The sequence below is a fragment of the Myotis nattereri genome, assembly GCF_964212035.1.
Source record: "Myotis nattereri genome assembly, chromosome: 3".
NCBI classification, from domain to species: domain Eukaryota; kingdom Metazoa; phylum Chordata; class Mammalia; order Chiroptera; family Vespertilionidae; genus Myotis; species Myotis nattereri.
Window position 1 is genome coordinate 85,345,569 of NC_138077.1, and position 19,521 is coordinate 85,365,089.

The 19,521-nt window shown below is 38.4% G+C and overlaps 1 protein-coding gene across 1 annotated transcript in view; it reads left to right on the forward strand.

Annotated features, from left to right (window-relative positions):
• Positions 1-19,521, forward strand: part of PROS1 (protein S) — a gene marked incomplete at its 5' end in the record, with an annotated part of 86,243 nt that overhangs the window by 8,233 nt on the left and 58,489 nt on the right. The window contains 2 exons of the mRNA XM_081087262.1: positions 12,741-12,898; positions 15,864-15,888. Of these exons, the coding sequence (XP_080943388.1) occupies positions 12,741-12,898; positions 15,864-15,888 (183 nt within the window). The remainder of the gene's footprint in view (positions 1-12,740; positions 12,899-15,863; positions 15,889-19,521) is intronic.

The window sequence follows — 19,521 nt, forward strand, 5'->3', positions numbered from 1 at the left end:
GTTCTGAAAACACGGTCTATAACTTTGCTACTCAAGCGGAGCCCATGGACCAGCAGCAGCAACATTTCCTAGGAGCTTATTGGAAATGAAGTATCTCTGGCTCCACTCCAGATCTGCTGATTCAGAATATGCATTTTAACAAGATCCTCAGGCAACTCCTCTGCACACTTAAAGTTTGAATCATGTGGTCTGTAAGGGGATAGCAGGGAAGATAGATAAATGGTTCTGCATAAGAAGTGAACAGATTGCATGGGTGGCAGTAGCGGGCAGAGAAGGGAGAAAAGAAGCTGAGCCACAGAGAATGCAGCTGGTGTGGAAGGTCTCCTGGCAGAGATTATTAGATGCCAGGTGGACAAAGGATTTTAGGAACTGGCATTTCTAGGTCTCAACTTTAAGTGGCAAAAGTTGCTTTAAATGTAAACTGCCCCCAGGGTTTCTTCAGAAGAGGTTGATTTTGCCCTAGCAGGTTTGACTCAGTGGATAGAGCGTCAGTCTGCGGACTGAAGGGTTCCGGGTTTGATTCTGGTCAAGGGCACATACCTTGATTGCAGGCTCCTCCCCAGCCTGGACCCTGTGTTTCTCTCACATCAGTATTTCTCTTTGTCTTTCCCTCTTCCACTCTCTCTAAAAATCAATGGAAAAATATGCTTGGGTGAGGATAAAATAAAAAAAAAAAAGAGCTTCATTTCCACATCTAGGCTGATTAAGAATGAAGAGAAGAGAGTAGTGAGATTGTATTTAAAGGGCCAGAAGGTTGAGAACCACTGCTCTAACGTATCTTATAAGGACACTAATTTATTAGAATCTGGGCCCCACCTCTATGATCTCATTTAACCTTAATTACTTCTTTAGAGTCCCATCTCCAAATATAGCCACACTGGGGATTATAGCTTCCGCATATGAATTTCTGGAAGAAGCAAACATTCATTTCATAATGACCATCAAGTAGAACACAAATGCTTATTTTCTTATTACTATGGAAGAAAACAAGTACATTTTATATTTTGTCTGGGTGGTTGTTTTTTCTTTTTCCTTTTTTTTTAAAAAGTGGCCCTGAGTTTCTATATGTTACATGCATCTTTCCTTATAATTTGTTTTATTTTCCTTGACTCCTTATCCCAGTCATTTTCTCTCCTTTTCTTAATAGGTTATCATTTTATTCCATTGTTATTTAGCCTTTTGGAATGTCAACAGGGAATTCTGAGAGGCTGACAGAAATTGTATTGAATTTTAAACACCTACTCAATGATATACCAATATGTCAAGTAATCTCACATTCACATCTGCACTTAAAAAATATATATATATCCTAAGAGTCAGAAGGGAAGCCATTGAGATCTACAGTCTTTCTAAGCCTGTAAGTATACTTCAGATTTGCTTATTGTGGAGATCTGGGAGGTATTGCAGGAAGTGGGATATTGTAGCATTAGGCCAACAGTTTCATTGTTGCCTTAAAAACATGTCCAAAAACAATTTGCCTGTTGCTTCATAAATACACACACAGGCCAGTGAACTAATGATATAATTGATGGCATCCTAAAAAAATAGGTCAAATAGAACAAAAAACAAAACATTTCCTGTGTTGTAAACTCTTGATACATGACATCAAAATCACATGGTATTTTGGTCTCCCAGAGTGTAGCAAATAGAAAAGACATGAGGACTGACTGCCGGAATATCTTACTGCACGTCACAGAAGAGACCTCCCACTACAGCCTCAGAAAGTATAGCCAATTGGCAATGTAGTAGTTGAGAGAAGAAAAGACAAGGCTATAGAAAATTCCTCTTCATACCTTGCAATAATCTGAACTCTTATGATGTACAGTAATTTATCATTTACTGAGAGCAAACAGATCAAATAAAAAAGATGGTCCATATAATTATTTCCTGAGTAATAAAAGGCTACCTGTTCTGTCTTTTGAGTAAAATGTACTGCTTCCTCTCTTTGTGGCTGAATGAAAGGTGATCATCTTGAGGAAACAATGGCAGAATGTTTGATTTATTCTTTTCCCCCCCTTAGACTGAGGCAGTAAATTAAACATTTAGTTAAATCTCGGAGTAAGGAGAGGCCCATTTCACTTCTGTTGTGACTGAACAGTTTAGGCATTGTTTCCCTATTCATTCATTGATCTGACCCAGAATGGAGGTCAATGGCCATAGGTTTGTTTGCATGTTTGTTTTTTAATGCCAGCAATGGCTTTCCTATTTCTAAATAAACGACAGCCCTCACTCCTTCCAATCCAAATGTTTTAGAACTCACTTTTATGAGTGCAGCATATAATTCATAGATTATTTCATCTTCTTTCCCAGATTTGTATCTGTATCTTTTATGATCTTTGACTACCTTAAAGCCAGCCTATTTATTGCTCACTCCTTTGAAGGACAGAGGCATAGTTCACCTTTTCTTACATTTTTCTTACCATTAGCACAATAACATTCGGAGAATCAGCGTTCAGCAACATAGTGCTCAATATGAAAAAAAAAAAGTGAAATCTAGAGAAAAGCAAGGGTAATACCTTTCTTTAAAATTTTTTAAATTGATGTATATTGCACATACAGACATAGCATTTCTTTCTGAAGGCTAATAAAAGCTTTTCTGAAAGTTCATAATAATTATATAGACTGATGAATGCCCAAGTAAAAATCTGTCTTTGGAGTTTTCTTAATATTTGCAACCTTCACTTTTATAAATATCCCCTCAATTGAAAATCTTCTGTAGTAGATTTATTTATTTAAAAAATTAAATTATAGTTAATTAATATGTGATAACTTAAAATTTGTAATACCAGGTATGTGGTCACATGTTTTCCTATCACTATTTACTAAAAGTTTTTCTATATTAACATGCAATTATATTTTTTTTCAGGCTTTAACTAAGGAAAACATGCCATTTTAACAGTTGAGACATTAGAGGTACAATTATATCTCAAATTATTATCTAGTTGTTCTGTTTGTACTTTGAAAGCCATTTTCCCTGAACCCATCCCACACTGAAGCAGAAACAAAGATTCAAAGATTTTGATAACTCAAATGCTAGGCAAAGATTCTCTTCTCAAAACAAACACACAGAAAAACAGTAACAAAAAACAAACACACAAAAGATTCTCTTCTCAGACACATTATTTTAGGGGCAGTTTTTCATTTTGGGATGCCAGATAATGAGGGCCTGGGGAAAGGAATGACAGAAAGCAAAACTAAAAAAGAGATGACCTTTTGGAGGGAGGAATGTACGAATAGTCGTTCCAAGGACAAGAAAGCAGAATGGAAGTGATTCAGAGGATGAGCTGCTACCTCCTCCATCTGCTACCTCCTCTTCTTCTGACTGATCAGTTTTGGGCAACCTGCAGACTTACGGTCCTGACCCACCTGAACACAGGGTAGCAAACTTGGACAACCAAGTGGGAAAGGGGCCTGAAGAAAGGAGTTCCCCTTAACCGAGACCGAGGTTCAACTGAATAGAACAGTGAGGAATTTTCTTGTGAGTATAGGCATTACTAACTCCACTATCCTTATTACGGATGCTTAAGTGACGCATCTGTAATATGCTTAAGGATAAATTACTTTTTTGGAGATAAACTTGTGCTGGAAAAAACACACAAAGATTTGTTCCCACAGAAAATATTGAACCTGTGAAGGCTGTGAAGACCATTTCAAAAGAGAATTCCGGTTAGTGTTTGAACAGTGATTATGTTATTGACATAGTTGTTCAACTGGCTGTGGTCACTTTTTGGAGAAGGGGTGACCCAGATAAGTTAAAAAAAGAAGCCGATTCAGTTATGCTTCTAATCTTGAAAGACTCATAACTAAACATTACAACCTAAAAGTTTGAATCTGAATGTAGCTCTTTTCAAGCAACATAGTTGGGTTTTAACAAGGATTTTCTTGAAAAACTTCTCCATTTAAAGAAGTGAAGCAAGCGATTTAAGACCGAGTGGTAATGCAAAAAGAGAACAGGTTTTGGAGGCAGGCTTGGTTTGTTCTCAGCTCTGTGAACTTGATAAAATTAAACTCAACTTCAGTTGATTTTTAGTTCCTGTGTAATATGGGAAAATTATTATATATTTAGAGCAGTTGTGATTAGGATTAAAGGAGATTAAAACAAAACAGCATTTATCTGCTTATATGCCATGGCTATCATGATGATATTTAATGGAACTTTTTGGACATTACTGCAGGCCAGTAGGTTGGGTGTTTTGGGGCTTATAGATTGAACCAGCTGTTTAAAGCATGTCTAACCACATTATTATTCTCATCCTACAGTTTTGTAGTTTTTAGTTTGGATCTGTGATTTCCTATTTATACCTTTTGACAAGGAATAGTAGACTCCTTTACAAACACACTCTGTTGGAGGGGTTTATTTTATAAAGGACAGTAAATGTCTTATTTACCGTAAGCTATCAAACTTGTCCACTCCACAACCACATAATTTCTTTTCCTTTTTAAATTAAGTGCATTGTGGGTGTTGGAGTGACAGCATGCATAGAAGAAAGAGCACTGGATTAGGAGGATGGGGATAACTTCACTTATTTATTTATTTTTAAAATCTGTATTGTTGAGAGTATTAAAGATGTCCCCTCCCCCAATTTCCCCCCTCCACCTAGTTCCCACCCTGCCCCAGGCCTTCACCACCCTATTGTTTGTGTCCATAGGTAATGCATATATGCACACAAGATCCTTGGTTAATCCCTCCTGCCCCCCCCCCCCTTTCCCTCTGAGATTCCTTAGCCTGCTCTATGCTTCCATGCCCCTGATTCTATTTTATTCACCAGTTTATTTTTTCATTACATTTGTTCATTTATTTTGATTTTTAGATTCAAATGTTGATAGATATGTATTTATTGCCATGTTTATTGTTCATATTTTTTATCTTCTTCTTCTTCCACTTCTTAAAGAATACCCTTCAACATTTCACGTAATACTGGTTTGGTGATGATGAACTTCTTTAGCTCTCTCTTGTCCATGAAGCTCTTTATCTGACCTTCAATTCTTTTTTTTTTTCACATTTATTTTTGAATGTATTTTTTTAGTATTGATAGTATTACAGATATCTTCCATTTCCCTCCCCCTCTTTCCCCCTTCCTCCCAGCCCTTACCTACCAGCCCCCCTGCCAAGTCTTCACCACCCTATTGCCCATGTCCATGGGCTATGTATATAACTATATAAGTTCTTTGGTTTATCTCTTCTCCTCCCCCTAATCCCACATTGAGATATGTTAGTCTGTTCCATGCCTCCCTGCTTGGGGTCTTACTTTGTTGGTCAATTCCTTTTGTTCATTAGATTCCACAAATAAGTGAGATCATGTGATATTTGTCTTTCTCAGTTTGGTTTATTTCACTTAGCATAATATTTTCCTGGTCCATCCATGCTGTCCCAAAGGGTAAAAGAGTCCTCTTTTTTTACAGCTGCATAGTATTCCATAGTATAAATGTCCCATAAGCTTTTTTATCCATTCATCCACTGATGGGCACTTGGGCTGTTTCCAGATCTTAGCTATTGTAGATAATCCAATTTTTTGATTGGTGTTTTGGAGTTTTTAGGATATATTCCCAGAAGTGGGATCGCTGGGTCAAACAAAAGTTTAATTTGACCTTCAATTCTAAATGATAACTCTGCTGGGTAGAGTAATCTTGGTTGAAGGTCCTTGCTATTCATCAATTTGAATATTTCTTGCCAATTTCGTTTGGCCTGCAAAGTTTCTGTTGAGAATTCAGATGACAGTCCTATGGGTGCTTCCTTATAGGTAACTAACTGCTTTTCTCTTGCTGCTTTTTTAAAAAATATGTTTTTATTGATTTCAGAGAAGGGAGAGAGAGAGAGGGAGAGAAACATCAATGATGAGAGAGAATCATTGATTGGCTGCCTCCTGCATGCCCCCTACTGGGCTTTGAGCCCGAAACTGGGCATGTGCCCTTGATCAGAACCGAACCTGGGACCCTTCAGTCTGCAGGCCGATGCTCTATCCACTGAGCCCGCTAGGGCTTCTCTTGCTTCTTTTAAGATTCTCTCTTTGTCTTTAACCTTTGGCATTTTAAATATGATGTGCCTTGGTGTAGGCCTCTTTGGGTTCTTCTTGTTTGGGACTCTGTGCTTCCTGGACTTGAAAGCCTATTTCTTTCACCAGGGGAAGTTTTCTGTTATTATTTCTTCAAATAGGTTGTCAATATCTTGCTCTCTCTCTTCTCCTTTTGGCACCCCCATAATTTGAATATTGGTATACATGAAGTTGTCCCAGAGACTCCTTATACTCTCTTCAATTTTTGGATTCTTTTTTCTTTTTGCTCTTTTGATTGTGTTTTTTTTTGCGTCTTCATATTCCAAATTGTTTATTTGATTCTCGGAATCCTCTACTGTTGAATCCCTGTAAATTATTCTTTATTTCAGTTAGTGTATGCTTAATTTCTGAGTGGTTCTTTGTCATGTCTTTGAAATTCTCACTAAGATTCTTGAAAATCTCACTAAGTCCCTTAAAGCTCTCATTAAGATCCTTGAGCAACCTTATAACCATTGTTTTGAATTCTGTACTAGTAGTTTGCTTGCTTCCATTTCTTTCATTTGTGACATGTTTCTTTGTCTCCACATTTTGGCTGCTTTGCTGTGTCTGTTTCTAAGTATTGGGTAGAGCTGCTATGTCTCCTGGAATTGGTAGAGTTGGCCCTGTGTAGTAGGGAGCCCAGTAGGGTCCAGTGGCTCAGCCTCCCCAGTCATCTGAGCTGGGCCCTCTAATTGCACCCCTGTGTGGGGTGTGTGTACATTCTTGTTGTAGTTGAGCCTTCATTGCTGTTGGCATCACTGGGAAGAATTGATCTCTAGGCCAACTGGCTGTGAGAACCAGCTGCAACTACAGCAGAAGAGCTGCTGTGCAGGAGACACCCATATGGAGCAGGACTTGCTTCAGTGGGGCTTTGGTGCTTACCGAATCTGCCTATTGAGTATGTCATGCGTGGATGTGTAGAGTTGTAATCTGGTATTGTCTGAAGCTGTCCACCAGATGCATTGTCTCTTGGGTCTCCAGGGAGGTGCAAAGTCAGCCACTGCCTGGGGCATCCAGCAGGAGCTACAGAGAGATCTGCAGATTCCTCCTATTTGTATTGGGTTTGGAAGTGCCCAGGTGAAGCCCAGCTGTGAAGCAAGGCAGGCTGGTGCTGGTGCTGGGTCTTGGGCCTCTTATTGATAGGTTTGGGGCATGCTGAAGCCAGCTGCTGCTTGTTTGAGAGGTTTTTTTAAAAGAGTGAAGGCTGAGCTGGGACAGGCCATTCATATGGAAAAGACTCTGCAAACAGCTTGGGTGGGCTGTAAGTTGGATGAGGAGGGTCTCAGGGAATCACCAGGGTGGAGTGAACAGTGTGGGCCATGCTTCTGGAAACTCAGATATAGCTGTCAGTCGGCTCTGCAATGGGGAGGTCCCAGCATAGGAACAATAACCCCTGTGAGCACCCCAGTCTGGGAGAATGCTGCCCCCAAGTTCCTTCCCCGATGCCAGACAATCCAGTTCCTCCCCATATGTCCCTGGATCTTCCAATGCAAACCCCCAGTGCTGGAGGAAGCAGGACCCTGTAAGTTTATGTGCCAACCCTTTAAGAGGAACTCTGTGAGGCTCTATAGCCTCAGCTTCACTCAGTCCCAAACCCTGATGGTTTATACAGCCCGGCTCCCAGGCACTGAGGCAGCCAGGCAGGGTGCCCAGCCCCAATCGATCGATCTGCAGGCGGGATGGTAGAGCAGATTTTTGTGTAACAGATTTTTGTTTCTTGAAGAGGAGTTTGAGGTCTTTGATGGGCTTACAAAAATAGGTCTTAGGTTGTAGTTCCTGTGGGGACTCATAAGAAACAGGTTAAATTTGAGATAAGTGAGCCCAACTGGCTATCGCTGTGAGCTTTACTGGAGTTGGGGTGCTTAGTAGGATCTGATGTGGGCCCTTCGGTCTGGTTGTAGTTGGGATCAAGACAATTGTATTTCATTTTGTAAGGCCCAAGAGACTTCCTCTGTGGTGTAGGAGGGCCTTTTAGGGGCCGAGGGAGGTTGGGGAACAGGTTTTTCTCTAATTATAAGACTCCAGTGAGTGCTATGAGTTCAGCTTTTTGGGCCCAACTAGTGGGAGACAGAGGTTTTACCCCTTGTTTCCTGAAGATTGTTAATGGCATACCCAGCCCTTCTGACCCCATCCTTTATAATAAAAGCTTAATATGCAAATTGTTCAACCGGGAGTTTGACCGGGAGTTCAACTGCTCGCTATGACATCTGCTGACCACCAGGGGCAGTGTGGAACATGGTGGGCATCGGCAATGTGGCACTGCAATGGGTGGCAGTAGAGGTGCTGCCGGCCCCAAAGGGCCCCAACAAGAGTGGGACCATGGCAGGATGGTGGAGCAGGTGAGCGGGCAGCACCAGGCCAAGGTGGGTGCAAGTGGGGGCCCAATCGCCCGTCCAGTTGCCCCGCAGATGGTGACCAGCGACAGCAGTGGGGGGTGGGGTCACCGCCTGGCTCCCAGGCACTGAGGCAGCCAGGCAGGGGGCCCAGCCGCAATCGATCGACCCACAGGCAGGATGGTGGAGCAGGTGAGGGGGTGGCACCAGGCCATGGTGGGGTGCCAGGCAGGGCTGCAAGGCTGGGGGTGCAAGCTTGGGCTGTGAGCCTGGGGGCACGAGCTGGGGCCCGATCCCCACAGGCCACCCCAAGGGACCCCACCGTGCACAAATTCGTGCACCAGGCCTCTAGTCTTGTATAAAACTTCTGCCATCTATAGACTATTCTGTTTCAAGATGAGGTAAAAGTTCATCTTTTATGTCAGGCCTGCTTGAATGTAATTGTTCAGTAGTTTCTATGGATTGGTGTGTGACTTGTTTTTCTATATTTATTGGTAAGAGGGTGGCAGGACTAAAAGTTTGGAAGACCTTCAAGTTAATGCAAGAGAGTTGAGGAGGAAAGCCTGATATTTACTTAGCCTTCCCCTGTGAGCCATTGAGAGCCCTTTATTTCTGTTGTGGGTAGTGAGACTGGCACCAGGTGTTAGCCCAGTGGGGTCAGACTGGACCTGGGTTCAACAACCTTGTCCTTGAGTTCTGGCTAGGAAAGTACTATTCACAATCGAGATTCAGACCATAAGAGAACATTTATTTGGAAAATCACAAGAGGTAAAAGAAGTAATTTGTAGAAGAAATGGGCTTAGGAAACAAGTTATAGAGGCAAAGGAAGGGCCCTTGGAGCTTAGAAGTCAGCTATATTTCCCTCCAATCTGTTGCTTGATGTTGAATTTTGTTATGTAATGTTTGTTGTTATCCAACTATTTAAAATTTTTCTTCTTTGCCTTCTGTTTTTTTCTTGCATAGTCTTTATATGATGCCATTAAATATTTTTAAACAATAAAATAAGTGTTATACTACCAAATAGGAACATGTAATACGTTAGTCATATTTAATTATATTACTTATTTTTTAAAGGTGGACAAATCTTACATAATATTGGTTTGTCACAATATTTAATAATGTTAGTTAATTAGTTAAATTCCTCAAATTTTAAGAAGGAAATATTTCCTTTGGTGACAGCATGGATGGACCTAGAAAGTATTATGCTGAGTGAAATAAGTCAAAGAAAGACAAATACCATATAATCCTATTTATATGTGGAATCTAATGAATAAAATAAACTGATGAACAAAATAAGTCTAGAGGCATGGAAACATGGAATAGACTGATAGTTGTCAGAGATGAGGGGGGAGAAGGGGACTGGATGAAAGAAGGTGAAGAGATTAGCCAAAGAACATGTATGCATAACCCATAGAGACAGCATTGTGGTGATAGCCAGAGGGCAGTGATGGGGCTGAGGCTGGAAGGCGGTGGGCAAAGGGGGAAAATGGGACATCTGTAATAGTGTTGACAATAAAAATAGAGCTAAAAAATAAAAGAAATTGAAACTGTGAAGTGATGGATGTTAAACTAAACTTATTGTGGTAAGAGTTTATATATATAAAGTTATAATGAATTTTGTTATGTCATTTTTGTTGTTATTCAACTATTTAAAAATTTTTTTCTTTGCTTTCTGTTTTTTTCTTACATAGTCTTTATATGATGCCATTAAATATTTTTAAACAATAAAATAAGTGTTATAATACCAAATAGGAAAATGTAATACATTAGTCATTTTAATTATATTAATTAATGAGATTAGCCAAAGTATAATCTATACTAATAAAAGGGTAATATGCTAATTAGACTGTGAGACCTGCCTGGGAGGCCAGTTGGGGGCCATGAGGCCAGCAGGGTAGGGCAGTTGGGGGCGATCAGGCTGGTGGGGGGGCAGTTGGGGGCAATCAGGCTGGCGGGGGGGCAGTTGGGGGCGAGCAGGCTGGCGGGGGGGGGGGGCTGTTGGGTGTGAGCAGGCCGGCAGGCAGAGTGGTTAGGGGCAATTGGGCAGGCAGGCAGGTGAGCGGTTAGGAGCCAGCAGTCCCAGATTGCGAGAGGAATGTAACTGGAGTCAGATATCCCCTTAGGGGTCCCAGATTAGAGAGGGTGCAGGCCAGGCTGAGGGACGCACCCCACTCCCCCCATGCACTAGTAAACCTAGTGATTACTAGTACTATATATATATATATATATATATATATATATATATATATATATATTAGTTATATATAATGATATAAAACGTGCACCTAAAACTAATACAGTGTTATATATCAATCATATCTCAAACTGGAAATGACAACTAAAGAAATTCCTAACATTTTAAATAACTTTGTAAAAACTAATCTTTTTCAGATATTCAAGTGTCACAGATAGTGTTGCCTGATTTTTTAAAATCTTGACTCATAGTTGGTTAAAGAACATGTTTTATTAATTTAATTATGGGAGTTTTAAAATGAAAACATACACCAGTTGAGGTGGTGAGAAGTGATCATATGTTTTATAAGTATTTATTTATTTACTTATTTTTAATCCTCAGCTGAGGATATTTTTTCATTGATTTTTAGAGAGAGTGGAAAAGAGAGGGAAAGACAGAGAGAAGTATCAGTGTGAGAGAAACACATTGGTTGCCTCCTGCACACACCCCAACCAGGGCCCAAGTCAGGGAGGAGCCTGCAACCAAGATGTGCCCTTGACCAGAGTCGAAACTGGAACCCTTCAGTTCACAGGCTGATGATCCACCCATTGAGCCAAACTGGCTAGGGCTGTTTTATAAGTCCTAAAGAGAAAGCTGAGAGGATTTTGTGATGATGTAGAATTGGGTTTTGAGGTAGGGGGAGAGGGGAAAGGGGAATGAAGGATTATTTCAAGATATTTTGTCTGAGCTCTAGAAATTACCATCAATTGAGAGGTCAAGTGGAGGCAGTCAGATGGAGTGTGGAAATTAAAAGTTCACTTTTATGATGCCATATTTGAGATTTTTGGTCATCCAAGAGATGCCCACTAGCCAATTGGACATATGATCTGAAGTGAGGAGGGAGGCTCTAGCTAGAGATATAATGTATCATTAGGATATAGCCATGAAACCTCAAATAACCAATATTTACAGGTCAGTAAAAGGGGTCTGGGTCTGGTCAATGAGATACAAGAATAATGAAAACTGCCTTATGATCTGTAAGTTAGGTTTAAATATTGTGTCCATGAAGCAATAATCAAGGCTGTCAAATAATACTTGTAGGTCATGGAAGATGAGGACTGATAATTAACCTTTAGAGCTCGTATCAGGATCTTGATAAAAGCAGCATGGTTAGAGTCACACAGAAAAGCCTGATTGGTGTGAGTGTGAAAGAATGGGAGGGACAGCTGTGCCAAGTGGAGCAGAGAAATGGGAGCATTTCTGATACGATTGAAATGCCCGTCATTAGAGGATGAAGAAGGCCATAGAGGGCATGCTAGGATTAGTCTCTGTGGATTCTAGAGTCTTCTGTACGGGCTTGCTTTTACCATGAATTTTTAGCTTCCTGTTTGTATGAATAATTGTGTTAGCCTATTGAATATATTTTAAGTAGCTGATTGGACTATACTTCTGCTTTAGTGATCATGTGAGTTTTTCATTAAAATTAAGAAAGTGGCTTTCAAGATGGGATAGCTATGACTTTTTACATAGTCATTTCAGCATGATGCTATTTCCAATGTAGTTATAAGATAAACAGAAGTATCATCTGGTATGTATGACCTCCAGCATGAGCATGAAAAATTTGTGTAGATCATTATACTAATGCTATAGTTGGACACCAAACCTACTCTTTGAGTTGTTATCAAAGTGCTGTATATCTGCACTTTTTTTTTTCAGTTCAACCATACTGATTTTAAATGTCATACAATTCGAAGGCAGAAAATGATTCCAATTATCACTAGAGGCCTGCTGCATGGATTTGTGCACCAGTGGGGTTCTTTGGCCTGGCCTATAGGGATTGGGCCAAAACTGGCTCTTTAACATCTCCAAAGGGGTCCTGGATTGCGAGAGGGCACAGGCCAGGATGAGGGACCCCACTGGTGCACGATTGGGGCTGGGGAGAGACCACGGGAGGGCTCCAGGACGTTTCTGGCCCGTCTTGCCCAGTCCCGATCAGCTGGACCCCAGCAGCAAGTTAACTTACTGGTTGGAGCATCTGCCCCCTGGTGGTCAGTGCATGTTATAGAGACTGGTCAAATGGTTGAACGTATGGTTGGACACTTAGCCTATTAGGCTTTTATTATATAGGATTGTTTAAAAAATAATATATTTTATGTGGAGAAATGAAATATTTCTTTATATAAACTTATTTTTTTCCTTCAGTTTTGTCAAAGCAACATGCTTCACAAGTTCTGGTTAGGAAACGCCGAGCAAATCATCCCTTTGAAGAAGTCAAACCGGGTAATCTTGAAAGAGAGTGCATTGAAGAACTGTGCAATAAAGAAGAAGCCAGGGAGATCTTTGAAAATTACCCTGAAACGGTAAGAGCTCATGACAATTAACGTTAGCACAGTTAGTCATACAATTATAGACAGAACAGTTTCAGCTTGAGTCTGTGTTCCTTTTTAATGTTAAGTGATTGTGTATATATCACATTTCACATGTAACCATTGAAGTATTTCAGAAGGAAATACCTTCAAAGGAAGGTGGACTAGTCAGGAAGATGCTATTGCCAAAAGCAATGCTCTTACCAATCTAGTATTTAATTATAAATTAAATACTACCAGCAAATAGTATCAACCTCATGGTTTGTAAATACTTTCTTCCAACTATAACTTGGTAATATGGGGTAGGGAGGGAGGACATCTTAAATATAATGTGTGTGCATGTTTGTGTGCGCATATATACAGACATGGGTGGGTACCAACATGTGATTGCATTGTTATCACTATACTTAATTAAATATCTCCAGGCATTTTTAACCAGCCTTTAATCTAGAGCTTGGTACATAATAGGTACTCTGTGAATCCTTACTGAAGAATTCACTCAGGCCCTAGCCCGTTTGGCTTGGTGGATAGAGCGTCGGCCTGTGGACTGAAGGGTCCCATGTTCGATTCTGGTCAAGAGCATGTACCTTGGTTGTGGGCACATCTCCAGTGGGGGGTGTGCAGGAGGCAGCCGATCAATGTTTCTCTCTCATTGATGTTTCTAACTCTCTGTCTCTCTCCCTTTCTCTCAGTAAAAAAATCAATAACATATATTAAAACAAACAAAAAAAATGAATTCTCTCAGCACTGTATTTCCTGAGTATATTTTGATTTATTCCATAAATCCTTGAGAACTTTCCTGAGCCATTTTATATCATCAGTCATTCCTAGGGTTAGAATTTACATCTTAGTGTATTAATTTTTCCAAGTTAGTTTACAAAAATCTAACCATAAACATCTCTAAATATGCAGAAATACGACCTTATCTTTAGTCCTCTTACTTCCCAGGCCAGGATATTCTCCAAAATATACTGTAGGTGGCAGTATAAATAGTGCCTCTAAGAATTCAAGTTTGATAACCTTCATGGTCACCTCAGATATTTTCTTTTCTGAGATGAACTATATAACCAAAAGGAAATGAGGAAGAACATATATACAAAGGCCCTCCTGTACCTCTCCCATGGCTCTTAGGACCATGAGATAACGAGGAAGAATCATCTCTATAGTTGGAGAACTTGTCCAAGACAGTAATAAGTTGTGTTCTCTTTAATTCTTTTACCTCCACCTACCTTTATAGGTTCAAAAGGAATTTTTTCCAAGGTACCTAAAGATTCATTTTTAATACCCTCTGGGATTGAAGCAAAATGTTTCTCTTAATTCTGTTGCTTTTGTGGATAAGCACTTGGCAAGAGAAAAATATTTTCTTCCACACAATATACAGAGTATTCTTATTTTTTAGGAAATAGATACACACACCTTTATTTTTATTATAGAAATTTAAAATATATACCAAAATACAGAGAACAATATAATAAACCCCAATATACCTTCCCTTCATTCTCAACAATGATCAGTAATCTACCATACTTGTTTTACCCGTTTTCTACTATGCCCACTCTAGTTTTGTTTTGTTTGCTGGAACATTTTAAAGCAAGTGTGCATGGCTGAGATATCATACTGTATCACTCATACATAAATACTTGATTATGTTAGCATCTGAGTAGCAAATAGGGAGTGAGGCCGAAGACCATAATGGAGTGAAGGGAAGGTAGTGGGGAAGGGAACTCATGAATGTTTTTTCTCTCCACTCATTCTGATGGAGGTCTCATTGACAAAAGAGAAAGATATGACAGACAAAAGAAGAAATGGGAAAAATAAAAGGAAAGAAGAAACATTTGTTACTGCTTCTCACTTCCATCCTGCCTCATCCACTCACTGTCCACGTCCCTAATACCCTAATTCACATTCCCAATCTCTACCCCATTGTTTACCTCCCCATTATCCCTAATACATTCCTTTCATCCATCACATAATCTCCTTTTGAACCTATTCATTATTGCTTATCCTCCTGGCTTCTGTTCTGTAGAAGACACTGCTGTCTGAAACACTTGATGGGAGATCCTATCCTTATAAACTAGTAGATGTGTTGTGTAGGTTTATATGTGAGAGAAAGAAACAGTGAAGACTTTTGACTCTGTGTTGGATGAAGTTATAGTTTGCACTTCATTATGTTTTTGTGTAGAAACACTGGTTCCTCATGGGGTGTTCTTGTGCTTCTAATGTTACACATTAGATATATTATGGCTTAAGAAGGCTTTTGTGAACCAGCCTGAGAACCTTACCATTAGAAATCATTTTTAAAATTTTCTCTCTCTGGTGAAGTGTATTTCTTAGTCCAAATTACTGATTTACAGACAAACTTTTGGTACATAGCCAATTAAAAAGTAAGGTATTACTTGTACTCATGGATGCTAAAAGATAAATGTCCACTTCAATTCAGTTCAGATGATGTCAGTCTTATTCAGCATTGGATCTGGTATGTGTAATCAGCATGGCATGAAATGTGTCAAATGATTATCTGATCTCTATGGGAAAAATAAAGGATTTACAAAAAGGGGACATATATGATTATAATTGATAGCTTCAATAGAACCTGTTTACAGATTAGAAATTTTTGAAGCATAATTTAATAGATCACTATTGCCTTAAGACTAAGCATCTGATTAGCTGAGTGTTATTAGTTATCTACTCCTAGTATGTTTTGCTATAGAAAAGAATCTTATAATGTGGAGATGACAATTGTATGTAACTTATTTGCATCTTTAAAAAGATATATATTTAAAGTTTTTCGCCTTCACCATTTATTCCCCCTATACCCTCCTCCACATTCACCTACACCCCTCCCCTCCTCTCACCACATATTTGCATCTTTAAAGTAAAAACACATTTCAAAATTGTTTTAACTCTATAGTGAAATTTAACTTTCTAAGATAACTTATTTATTTTTCTTTCTTTCTAGGAATATTTTTATCCAAAATATTTAGGTAAGTTCAAAGGCTTTTATTCACATAATTCTAGAAATGGAAGGGAGTTAGATATGATCAAGTCTAGTCCTCTACTTATATATGTCATCCAATACAATTTCATTGGCCTTGGGAGGAAGATTCCATTCTATATGCAATATTGCTGTTCTTTTATTAAAGTTATGTAGAAAAATTTTAGAATTGTCCTTTAATTACCGTGTGGAATTTTGACAATTAGTTTTTTCAATTTCCTGTCTTTCTCATAGAGTCATTGGGCTAATACTAAGTTATATTTAGGTCCTGGGTTATCTTTTAATAAAAGAAAATATCTCTGAAAGAAAAACTCCCCAGAGCTGTGGCATAAATAATTATTGAAATGATTAACAACTTCTCCCTTGGCAACATCACTTTATCATTTCCTCCAGTATCTCTCTCCATGTTTTGCTTTGGTACACAATTCTGGACTTCCCAGGAGTGAGGTCATTTTTGTACCCAAACAGATGAGATGATTTCAACTAAATATCAGTTAAAGATAACTAGGTTTCGGTTTGCTTTAAGGAAATATGAGAACATTTGTATTAATATTACTTGGGATAGTTGTTAGCATTCTCAGCAATGAAAGTCGAGTATAATTTTCTCACCTCTTTCTGATGGGATTCTCTGTAGGTGGAGCCCACAAAGGTGTGCTCTTGTCCTCTTTAGGCTCAGATTACTCCCCATTGGTGCCTCTTTCCATCCCACTCTCATCCCAGCCAACGTGAGCTTCGAGCCCTGTGAAAAAGAAAAATGAATCTTCCTTAAAAAAAAAAAAAAAAGGTAGAAATGTACTCTGATACACTATGTAGCTTAAAATTTATTGATATAATTTTGCGAATAACTTTCTATTACTCTATTTTTTCTCTTGAAATTTGAGGGTTTAATTATAGTTTAGAGCTTCACTTTTTGTTTGTTTTTGAATACCCATGCACAGACTCCAGAGACCATGTTTAGATTGGGTATATCTCTTCTTTCCCCCCTTTCCTCGGGAGCCTGATATTGAAATGATGGTATGTGCTTATATCTTCCCTTCAGGACAATTAACAATTAGGAGCCTAAGACCACTGTGTAGAAGACCCTTTTAGGACCAAGTGCTCGTTTTCATAGTCCTGAAGTAGTTACTCTTTCATTTATGAGTGTCCACAATGGTCTGGCTCACTTTCTTTTTTTTTTTTTTTTTTTTGGTAATCCTCACCTGAGGATATTTTTCCTTTGGTTTTTAGAGAGACTGGAAGGGGCAGAGAAAGGCACAGAGAGAGAAACATCACTGTGAGAGAGTCACATCAATTGGTTGCCTCCTGTACACGTGATAGAGCCTGCAACCGAGGTGCGTGCCCTTGACCAGAATTGAACCCGGTACCCTTCAGTTCGTGGGCTGAAGTTCTATTCACTGAGCCAAACTGGCTAGGGCTATACATGACTCACTTTCTAAAGCAAAAAGTACAGGTTTGCACTGTTAAAGTGGAGAAAACATAGAATAATAAGACTTTCAGCTTCTCAATATTAGGTAGAAATTTGATTATATTATAATTAAAACAGACAATATTTGAATATTAAAAAGTTACAAGCTTGCATTAAAAAACATAGTGTTAATCTCTATTTCTTAAGTCCATGTATTGAAACTGTTTCTGTAGGTGTCTAAACTCTAGAAAATATATACATTTGATCACAGAGTATATTTCGATAAAGATAAATAAGATTTTAATAGAATATTATGTGTTTTGGAGGAGTTCCTTAGGTAAAACATTTTTCCTTTATTTTCCTTTTATTTTTCTCAACTTCCTCTTTGCTGGCTCAACCCAACTTTCTCTTCTCTTTACCTGTCTTATTTGGCAGCATGGTGGAAAAGCTAAGTATCAAATAAAAAAATAAGTAAGTAAGATGTAGGCTCTAGTTAAAGACCTAAATCATTTCTACTGTGTTAGGTTATGCAAGTTATTTAACTTTTTAGCTTCTGTATTTAAATGTACACTATATTTTTTAACTTCAGAACTATTGGGAATACCAAATAAGTACATTTATGGAGATACACTTTTTATTGTGTTAATTTTTTTAAATGTAAAGTATTATCATTTAACCAACCCATATATGAAATAAAATATATTCTTATTATGGTTTATTTTTTTAATTCACATTTCATATTTTGGACCTTATTTATACACAGGCATATGTGATTAATTTCACTGTTGAAGACAGAAAAGAAATGCTCTAAGTTAAACTTTTCTGTCATTTGATTTATATATTTTGTAGGCCAGATTTTTCTACTTGATAAAAAACCTTTAAAATCCTATCCATGGTAATCCTAACATTAATTTTACTAATTACCTCAGTCCATGCATAGAGCTCCTTACCGTGAGATAAGAACACCCAAGAGATCAGATCACTAATAACCCATACTTTTTGGAGAGTGTTTAGATTTGGAGTTTCAGGGGTTTAGAAAGCACTTCAATCTCTCCACATACCCCATTACTGCATTGAAAACATAGAATTTGGACAGAAATGCTCTGTTTGTTTTTATATTTATTTTTTCTCAGGTTATTTTTTAGATTTTTTAAAATTAATTTTTAGAGAGAGAAGGGGAGAGGGAGAGAGAGATAGAAATATCCATGAGAGAGAACCATCATGGATTGGCTGCCTCTTGCACACCACCTACTGGGGATTGAGCCCCAAACCCGAGCATGTGCCCTGACCCAGAATGGAACATGACCTCTTGGTTCCTGGGTTGATGCTCAACCACTGAGCCACAGCAGCTGGGCAATGCTCTGGGTTTTCAAGTTGTGTTCTTTTCCTTAGAAAATAGAATAAATAACTCTACCAGATATATTACCTTTAAAATATCACCTGATAGAGTGGAAGATTCTATTAATGGGAGAGAAACTTTTTGGGAAGAATGCTAAATTCTGAGCCTAAATATAAACATTAGAAATTATTTTTAATTTCTAGTTCTTACCAAGTTGGTGAATTAGCCCAGACTGCCGACTTCCCTTAAAATCATCTCAAGGGAAACATTAGCATTCCAGGCACTAATAATAACAAAATAAAACTTTAAAACAAAAACAAGAAATATGAGAAACCCATGGGTAGACTAAAGACTGGTTTGACCTAGCATGGGAATCGGGGTGCTGACTGCTGATGCAGCAGTTGGAGGACAGATCAGAATACTTAAAAAAATGATCTAAGCATTCCAATCAAGAAAAACTTTTGAAGGTAAACCCTGAGTAACAAGGAATAAGGAAATAATAAAATAGGGATAGAAATAAGTTAAATGGAAAACAAAAGAGAGATTAACAAAAACAGTATATCTTTCTTTGAAAAGTATAAATTAGACTGACCTCTTGTAAGAATAATCAAAGAAAAAGAAAGAGGGAATGCCAAAACAAAGTGGAGGATAAAAATGGGAAATACTGGAAACTCCCAATATAGATGAGATTTATAATAAAATAAAGATCATCATAAAATAAAATATTACAAATAGCTATACCAAAATATATTTAGAAACTGGATAAAATGGACAGTCCTAGAAACACATAAACATCTATAATTTTACATGAAGAAATAGAGAACTTGATTTTATAAATAAGAACTAAATAAGTTAACCTCCTTCCCACTTAAAGCTTT